The following is a 9773-nucleotide window of genomic DNA, read 5'->3' as shown; positions in this document are numbered from 1 at the left end:
TTTGACTGGTATTCAAAATGTACTTCAGTAACAGTAAATGAGGGTAGGTTAGAGTGAATTGAGATGTTTTAGTTTTCAACAGAAGATGAATAATGCTCACTATTTTGACTGATTCCCCGGAGCAAGGGAGAATAAAGAGCATCTGGTGAAAAGTCCGCTAATGAGGTAACTACATAAATATAAAGTCTGCTCATGATTTCCATTCTCAAAAAGTATTATCAATTTCACAAATATATCTAGCAACTGATGGGGCTAGGTCTTAAAATGTAATAAAAAAAAGAGCAATGAAACGTATTTTTTACTTGTTTATTTAAGAAACTCCACATTTCCCAACACCCCCAAAATGAACTCATGTCAGAAACGTATGTCAATGTGAACATGAATCTCAACATCAAAACCCCCAGTTTACACAGAACTACAGTATAATATGAACCAATGCAATGGCCATAGAACCTCTGCTAGATGAGGCTCTCACGACTTAACAGGTTCATACTCTGTGCCATTGTGGCTGAACTGTAAAAATAAGAATGAGCACAAGGACCCAATTAACTGCATGCAATCCCCTGAGAGCCCTTATACCAATCTAAATGATCATCACCTTCCAACAAACACAGGACCAAGACATTTTGAAATAAACCTTCTGATACAAAAGCAATTCAGTAAAAAATAAGTCAACTTAAATCTGCAATCAAGGCTTGGGTCAATTCACGCACAGGATGACAGTACTGTAACTTTATTTTCAACTAACTATTTGTTAAAAAAAAAAACAAGCACATAATCCATGATAAGATGCGACCGGCTCTGTTTGCGCTTGAGATTTTTGGACAGACAGACCGACCGTCTGGAATATATTAGCTGCGTGTTGTGCAAGATACGGAACCCCAAATTGCTCTTGATGAGCAGGTTGGTGCCTTGCATGGTTTCCTCCACCATCAGTGTGTTAACGTGTGTGGGTGAATATAAAGCGCTTTGGATGAAGGTGCTAAATGCATCATTTACTAATTATTTAGAAGGTTAAAAAAAACTGCATTACATAACATCCAAAGGCAGCCATTCTTAATTGAGCAGCGACGTGATTGGTTTCCAAAGCAGTAGGCTTAGCTTTGTTAGCAGCTGTTCTCACCACCATTCAAGCAACGAAAATGCTCTTGCAATAAGTCCCCAGATGATCTGTAGGTGGAGAATGGAGATCTCCAATGGAAGCACCAGACTAAAAGTGAATTGACCTTTAACCTTGCTGCAGTGGACACATCCATAGTGAAACTTTCCAAAACAACACATACTGGGAAATATGAAGAGAGAGAAGTGAACACTACATTACGATTTATTCTAAACATGCTTGACAAAACAGCAATTGAATGTCGGTTATAAATTGTGATGTTAGGCTCATAGCAGGAAAGGTATTTACTATTTACCATACAGTAACGGTAGGCATATAGAATCTATTCAGTGCGATTGTCGTTCCCTCTGCCCAGAAAAGCAGTGCATTGCTAGCAATGCCACAGCTGACCAGTCACGCAAACACATTTATTCAAAGTATTCTCATGATGCGTTTTGCCCGATGACATGAAATGTCATAATATGTCATGTCATGAATGCCACAGCTCATTTGCCATGGTAGTCATTTAAAGGCCCCATGAATTCAAAAGTTTAAGTTTATCATATATTTTTATTATAAAATATGTCTTGCACTGTATGTAACATATCAGTATCTATCTCAACAATTACAAAAACGTTTTGAAGGTAGTTAATGGAATTTTAGACTTATGTTTGTTGAAAAACATTTTATTGGACAACATGTTTTTTTTATGTCTCTCCCCAATTTCTATCAATTCTTATTCCTTATCACAATAGCCATTTTGACAGGTAAACACAGCCAAATATATAGTTAATAGTTTTCTTTAGGAGTTTCGGTGTGCCCTATCATGAACTTAACTGTACAGCAGTTATGCCATGCGGTCATATACAGTAACACCCAAATGAAACCCATGCACAATTAATGTTAATACCTTCAGCTGTGTTGTTTACTGGTCAAAGTGGCTGCTCAGTGCTGTGAAAAGCTTCTGTTGCAAAACAGTGCATACTGCACAGGATGCAAGAACCATCTAGCAGTTATGGGGTCATTATTACTGCGTTTATGGTTGTTGATGGATTCTGCTATCTGTCTCATGGGGGGCTTTAATGATAATCACCTGCCATTTGATTACAATTACCCGTTTACCACCAAGATGTCTGTGATCGAATAGTATGAACAGATTATACACAGGGACACGTGCGCGCACGCACACGCAACACACACACACACACACACACACACACACACACACACACACACGCACGCACGCACGCACGCACGCACGCACGCACGCACGCACGCACGCACGCACGCACGCACGCACGCACGCACGCACGCACCTCTTCTGGGCAGTAGTGGAATCACGGAAGTTGCAATTACATTATGTGAACCATCTTTCATTTCTCTGGTCGGGTCGAGGGGCTGAGCAATGATTTGAGATCCAGCAGTGGAGTGTGGTGACGCTGCTCTGGCTTAGACCCAGGTATTATGTGCATACGTTTTCTAAGAATAGGACTACACCTACTATTCAGTATAGGAATGAAACATAAGCTAACTGGTCTCTTCCCTGTAGTGCTATTCTATGACACTTTATGCACACAAGACCGGGACATAATGTTCAATAGAGCATACCCAAGGGTTTGGAATTTGGCAGCTTGGGTTAAAACTCTTCTTGCGTCAGTCAGTCATTGATCAGTGCCAGGATCATGCTGGACGAGAGAGAGAGAGAGAAACAGACAGGTCAGCAGACAGAAAAAAAAGAAATGTAAGAGCCTGGCAAATACCGGCTGTTGTGTAAGAAAAAAAGATTGATTGTTTGATTTTATTTGGTGATATCACGTAAAAAATGGCACAATAGCAGCACTTCCCGACATACAGTCAAGTATCATCACAGAGGATAAAAAAAACACAATAAAGGGCTTAAAATCACAACAACAACACCATCATTCTTACCTGTACAAATAAATGAAGAAGCAGAGCAGATGGAAGCCAAGTTTAATCATGGATTCTTTCATATGCGTTTTCAGCTGGCCCCGGTTATGGATCTCAGTGGGGTCAAACACCCCCATGTTTCCCATGGGTACTTTCACAAACCTGAAGGATAAACCATGATCAGCAGAAATCCAATCCAACACACAATGGAGAAAACTAACTTTTACACCCATGTCTGCCTTGATTATTCTAATCCTTTCACTTGTAGGCATAAAAGGAAAAGCTACATTTTCAACACTGCCAGATAAGAAGTACTTTCAAGTGGTAAGGACTTTTTAACCGATCACTCATCTATTAGCCTGAGGCAACGAGCTCAATCGATGGTCTTGAAGGGCGGATCCAAACCCAGCCGCCCGGATTCGTGCGGGGCTTCCTATTGCTTCACCAATCTATGTCCCCGCCTCCCCTCCCCTCCCCCCTCCCCCCCCGGCCTGTGCACGGAGCACGCTGACGTCACCAAATTTAGAGCGACGCCCCTCTGTACTCTGATTGGTTAGGAGATAACAAGGTCCTAAGACCATCTTGCTGCATGGCTCCCCCAGGCTTTTTTTCTTTTGTAAAAAAAAAAAAGCATGGGTTTCCGAGGCTACTCATCTATTGGTTCCCCTCAAGATTGCAGTCTTTCCCCATCTTTACACCTTGTAAACTAATGAGTGGCACAGCTACAATAAAAACATTTAAACTAATGAGTGGCACAGCTACAATAAGAACATTTCAACTAATGAGTGGCACAGCTACAATAAGAACATTTTAAACTAATGAGTGGCACAGCTACAATAAGAACATTTTAAACTAATGAGTGGCACAGCTACAATAAGAACATTTTAAACTAATGAGTGGCACAGCAACAATAAGAACATTATAAAGTTGACTGATGATTCTGTTGTTAAGTCTTCTTGAGAAGGAGTGTAACAGGATAATGGGCCAGTGCTGGATTACTTTGTGCCTTAAAGGAATAGTTCACCCCCAAAATGACATTTTTTTCTATCGATTACTCACACCACTCAAAACAAACATGGGCAAATTCTCCTTCTACAGCACTGCCACCCACGTTTGGAATAGTCTAACTAACACCATCCCTCAAAAAAATGCAGTTCGCTGGGCTCATTTAAATCAGCCCTGAAAATTCACCTTTCAGGAGGCCAAAAAAGGAGGTAGTAAATGTTTTCCCGTTAGATAGACAACCCCCCTCCCCTTTTTTCTGCTTTGACTCCCACCCCTAGCCTGGTAAACCCTCCCTCCGGAAATCTCATTTCTATTTGATTCCTGGAGTGAGTCTGGCATGAACCGCCTCTCTGCAATATTGGCTGTGTATGCCAAACGGCCGCGCCTATCAGCGTCGTCGCTCATTGTTCTGTGATTGACAGCTTACGTTGGCCAATCAGGTGGCGAGTTCGAGTGAGCCCAAAACACGAACGGCAGCCATCTTTTTCTTGTGCGCTATTTTCTCCGCAATTTTTTTACTTCAAAAAGCTCTCTAACTTCTATTTTGAGGCACGGAATTTACTTATAAGATATCGTTTGGATAGAATTTAGTTGTTTAACTTCATATATGTGGTCAATTAATCATGACAAAGCCTATTTAAAAATAAAAATGTAGAGAACCGGTAGGGGCGGGCAGTGACACCCATGTAACCGAATAAGGCAACCCATTTTGGGCATGGATCGTCTCAAAAGTCCCCTTGCGTCATATTAGACTGGTGAACTGCTGATTGGCTGAAGGGGAAAAATTATCATTGGCTGAAGGGGTTGTCAGTCAACGGTATTACTCCCGCCCAACTCCAGCACAGCCAATATTGCAGAAAGGCGGATCAGGCCAGACTCACTCCTGAAATCAAATGGAAATGAGATTTCCGGAGGGAGGGTTTACCAGGCTATCCCACCCCCCCATTCTTGTTCATAGTGTTATTATTGCTTTGACCCTCATTCCCCCCCCACCACTGCTTGTACATACTGTATTATTTTCCCCCTGCTTTTTGTTTTGTTATTGCTTGTACATATAGTGATATTCTTTTTTTCTGTATTTTGTGTGTTGATATTTGAACTGTTGGTGCCACTATATATGACTATGAATTGAATACCAAGGACCTCAATGGAAACAAGACCGCAAGGACTTTTTGGAACGGACCTTTTAGACAAAGTATTTTAAATGTAACTGTGCTGTTTTACATGTTTGCCTAATAAAATATTCAATCAATCAAAAAAGCCCACTGCTTACTGTTATGAGGTGTTGAGATTTACCTTGTGTATATCTACAGTACAAATGTTTGGTTATTTGCTCTCGACACTAAACTGTGGGTTGACACTACTGCTAAAACGCTTCAGCAAAAACTTTAATGGTGTCCTTTACATTTTGTTTTTATAGGAACCCTGACAGCAAAACAATTTCTCCCTAGGGGGAAAATAAAGATGCAGTTGAAACTGGAATTTTGTCAACATTGGCAGTCATGCTGGCATGTTGGTTCAGTACTAAGAAGTAACAGTGTGTGCATAAGCCATTCACCTGTAAACATTCCAGCCTGCTACAGGAATGTTGAGCAGGAAGATGAACCAGTGCATGGAGATCATCATCAGCACAGTAGACAGGCCTTGGCCAAACAACTCTGGGATGACCCACTGGAAAGACAATGGAATCACATGTCATTTCCCATGGAATAAAGCGAAATTAAAGGTTCAGTCTCATGACTGAACCACTTTGTTAGGCCAAGTCCTAATCTGTGATTTGTGAAACAACGGGAACGAAAGACCCCATATGTTGCTGCTGTTGTACATACAGCCAACCAGTTGAAGAAATAGCAGATAGAGGCTTTTAACCTTTTGCTTTTATGAAAGCTGAGAACCTAAATCCAATGAATGTCTTAATGTTACATTATTATCAAAAATAGGGGTGCAATAGTTAAGCAAAAAAACATATATCTTTAAATAATGTATTAAATAATTTAATAAAATAATACATTTTAGGGGGAGGGCATGTCAATATATGCAAACAGTTAAAAACAAAATCTTCAAAAATAGTGTTAATAGCAGACCAACAAGCTTACAGAGCTTGTAGATCTGCTATTTTTGCAGAACGACGAAGTATAAAATAGGGCTGGTAAATTTAGTGGATAATTTAGTTGAATATAGAAAAAATCAACTAGACTTTCTTCACATTGCTATATTAATTGGTTTTTATAATATATATATTAAAAACCACGCTTCTCGATCATCCTACTAATTGGAAAAACGACTCAAAAGGAAAATCGCTAAGAAAATAATCAATATTTTGCAACCCTTATTAATTATTATGGCACTCCAAAGACAGATGCATGATGGCAAGCCGCAAACAACTCGGATGCTATAATACTATCTGGCATCTAGAGTTGCAATACCAACCCTTGACAGCCCTTACATCCAAACAGAAATGTCAGATCTGCTTGTATTAAACGACGTTAAACTCACCAAGATTGCAGCTGTACGGAAAGCTTGGATTATCATCTTTGTATCTACCAAGTTTTTGTTTCATAAAAATCCACCATAGACAAGTTATGAGCTACTTTCTGTCAATACATTCCATGCAGGTGAGTATTTAAGCGCTTGTTTTCTGCTGTCTCCTGCATTATGTGCAATTTTGAAACAGGTGGTAGGCAGAACCGTTGAGTGATTTCCAACGAGCGCTTCCAAACTCGAACACTTAGAAAGATAATCACCTGCACGGAATGTATTGACAGAAAGTAGCTCATAACTTGTCTACGTTTTTTATGAAACAAAATCTCGACAGATACAAAGTACTTTCCGTACAGCTGCAATCTTGGTGAGTTTAACGTTGTTTAATACAATCAATTCTGTTTGGATGAATGTGCTGTCAAGGGTTGGTATTGCAACTCTAGATGCCAGATAGCATTATAGCATCAGAGTTGCTTGCGGCTACATGATGGCTGCACTGCTTTGCTTTGCTTTATTAACTAAAGCATTCATTGTTGTTGAGACATGAACTTACTTTGTTGAGTTTGGAGCAACAGGCTCTGGCGTTTATGTAGTCACATTCTAGATCCGACAGAGTGATGATCTGGCAACACAGTCAAGGCTTTATACAAAAACATGAGAACCTAGCCTTGGATCAAGACTATCATATATGTATTTTATCGAATTTGACTTTTACTTTCGTATCATAGATGTGCAAATGTCAAAATCAATCAAATACATTTATGATCGTCTTGATCCAAGGCTAGAGAGAACCATACAACTCAGAGTCAAGGCTTTACAAACACATTAGAACCATACAACTTGTCTGAACAAAATGCTGTCCTTCTAGGGCTTTTTGTATTATCCTTTTAGAATCATTGTATAATAGTACCACTGTACTATTTGCAAACTGTTAATAAAGTGTTAAATAAATAACAGATCTACAAGCTCACAAGGCCTTGAAGCGTTGTAATAATAATAATGGACTTTACATTTGTAAAAAATCTCAAAGTGCTAATAGGCAATTGCATAAGAAAATAGAATCATCACACCATTAAAAACATCTAAGAAACTGAAACAAAGCAATTAAAACATGGGGGCAGTAAAGCCTAGAGGTAAAACCAGTGTAGCAAAAAAAGGCTTGTGTTGTGAGCTTGTAATCTACTATTTACACAATTTTGTAATATTTTTGTATAAATAATAATAAAAACTTACAAGGTTTCCACCCAACTGGTGACATTATTTGAGAAATGTGTTGGATCATAAAATAAATATAGAGCTTTTACGAGCTGTGTGTCTCCACAGTGAATACGGGACAAAACTGTTCAAATGTGGTAAAAAAATACATATTTTAAGTTTATAATTATATATGAACCAGTGGACTGACACTTGTAGCTAGGTGGCTAACCGGGTTAGCTATACTGGTTGGTTGAATGTAAATAGTCTACTTTATTGTGACAGCCTCGCTTTGCCTCTGCTATTAAACACATGGTTCGAGATGCACGGCGGACCCCCTAAGGACCCCCGGTGAATTAAAGGATACGAAGTAAACAGACAGGAAAATCAGTGCACAGCAGTCCACCAGAGACAGAATGAACACCGCCGCCTCCATCTTTACGTTTGAACCCTCACTTCCGGGATGCCGTTTAGCCCCCCGAGGCCAAGGAGTGGAATCACAAGCACTGGTGTGTTTTCTTTTGTCGCCACCTAGCGGGTTGGAGAGTGTAGGCTAGCCCTGGTCAGTGGTGTAACTAAGTAACTAAGTACATTTTACTCAAGTACTGTACTTACACACTTTTGAGGAATTTTTACTTTACTGGAGTATTTCACATTTTCATTACTTTTACTTCTACCCCACAACATCTCAGAGGCAAATATTGTACTTTTACTCCACTACAATTATTTGAAGACTTAGTTACTTTGCAGACATACATTATTAGGCTACATTATAAAACACACATTAACCACTTTAGCCCTATTTTATACATAAGCTATTTGAAAATAGCCGATCTACAAGCTCACAACGTGTGGCATCGCGACGTAGTACTTTTACTTTTGGTACTTTAAGTATATTTTCATGCCAATACCAAAAGGTTTCGAGGCAGGTTATTCCAAGGAGACAATGATCTATAATTAAAAGATCTCTTTGAAGCATTGGTTCTTGGACCAGGTCATTCAAGCTGTCCATTACTGGAACCTCTAGTGTTATGATCATGCTTTGGAGAATTGTCAACCCATGTTTATCCAAGAAAAGGTCAATCTTCCTCCTTTCCTTTTTTTTGTTTGTTTTGTTTTCTCAGAAGGCAGACCATTTCCTGGCATTACAGTTGAGCAGTTGTTAAATGAATGTGATTGGTGTTTATTATTTTTTTTAACTAAAAAGTGCAGTGAAGGCCATAGATATCTTAAAGGACAAGACCACTTTGGTAGAGGTTTGGGTTGTGTAGTTAACTTGCCATGATGTCTAGAAATTTATTATTCAAAATATGCTCCTCATTGACTTAAAACAAAGCAAAACCGCTCTGGATTAGCTCTTTTAAGCCCGTAAAATCGTAAATGAATGCAAACAAAGCTGATTCAGACAATGTAACATCACCAAACCCAGTACTGTTAGTTTTTTTAATAAAAATGTCAACTTCCTGTTGATTTCACTATTTGAAGATCCGGATCCAGATCGGTGGATCCAGTCCGGGTTTTCTTTCTCATAAAAATAGCAAAATCTATAGGAATTTGACATTTTTATAATAAAATAAACAGTACTGGGTTTGGTGATGTTCTAGCTCCTCCTGAGCTCTTCACCCTACAATGTAAGTCAATGAGGAACATATTTTAAATGATCAATTTCTAGACAAGGGAGAAATTATTTTTGATTTCTTGCCCACCTCACCTTAGTTGTTAGTTACATCATGGCAAGGTAACTACACAACTCAAACCTCTGCCAAAGTGGTCTTGCCCTTTAAGTAAATCTGAAACAGGCTGCCGTAACTGTAAGCCCATTAGACAAAGACAGATATGACTATCACAGTGTAAGAATCTCAATGGCACAATGCCACACCTAAATTTGTGCTTGATAGTACTGTTTGTGACAATGTTATCGTGTCGGCACTTTTAATGCAAGCGTCATTGTTCCATGTCACACCAACCTGATAGAGGTACAAAGCAAATATTAAACTAAGAAATGATGTGGTTGCAAGCTTCTCAGTCTATTATAAAAGGTGGCAGGAGAAAAAGCCACCTCCAGCTTTATGTGATTTTATCACAC

The 9773-nt window shown here is 39.2% G+C and overlaps 2 protein-coding genes across 2 annotated transcripts in view; both read right to left on the bottom strand.

Annotated features, from left to right (window-relative positions):
- LOC308084610 (alpha-N-acetylgalactosaminidase-like) overlaps positions 1 to 3950 on the bottom strand; it is a 443273-nt gene extending 439323 nt beyond the window's left edge. The window contains exon 1 of the mRNA XM_080427355.1: positions 3940 to 3950. The gene's annotated coding sequence lies outside the window, so the exon portion shown is untranslated. The remainder of the gene's footprint in view (positions 1 to 3939) is intronic.
- On the bottom strand, positions 295 to 8130 carry cnih4 (cornichon family member 4). The gene is made up of 5 exons (XM_080427358.1): positions 8055 to 8130; positions 7047 to 7115; positions 5571 to 5683; positions 3029 to 3169; positions 295 to 2784 (listed from the first exon to the last, which is right to left on the bottom strand). The coding sequence occupies exons 1-5, from the start codon at positions 8121 to 8123 to the stop codon at positions 2757 to 2759; spliced, it is 420 nt and encodes a 139-aa protein (XP_080283484.1). The 5' UTR covers positions 8124 to 8130; the 3' UTR covers positions 295 to 2756.
- Positions 8131 to 9773: the final 1643 nt, after the last annotated feature.

Source organism: Gymnoscopelus braueri (genome assembly GCF_963280865.1).
Source record: "Gymnoscopelus braueri genome assembly, chromosome: 4".
Taxonomy (NCBI): Eukaryota; Metazoa; Chordata; class Actinopteri; order Myctophiformes; family Myctophidae; genus Gymnoscopelus; species Gymnoscopelus braueri.
The sequence above is the reverse complement of the archived record's forward strand: the minus strand, read 5'-3'. Positions and strand labels throughout refer to the sequence as shown.

Bases quoted from the DNA above. Each gene is read 5' to 3' on its own strand.
- cnih4 (XM_080427358.1), bottom strand. From the start codon at position 8,123: ATGGAGGCGGCGGTGTTCATTCTGTCTCTGGTGGACTGCTGTGCACTG. The intron at 7,116-8,054 runs GTATCCTTTAAT...CTGTGTTGCCAG, and splicing joins TTTTCCTGTCTGTTTACTTC to ATCATCACTCTGTCGGATCT. The intron at 2,785-3,028 runs GTAAGAATGATG...TCTCTCGTCCAG, and splicing joins TTCTTCATTTATTTGTACAG to CATGATCCTGGCACTGATCA.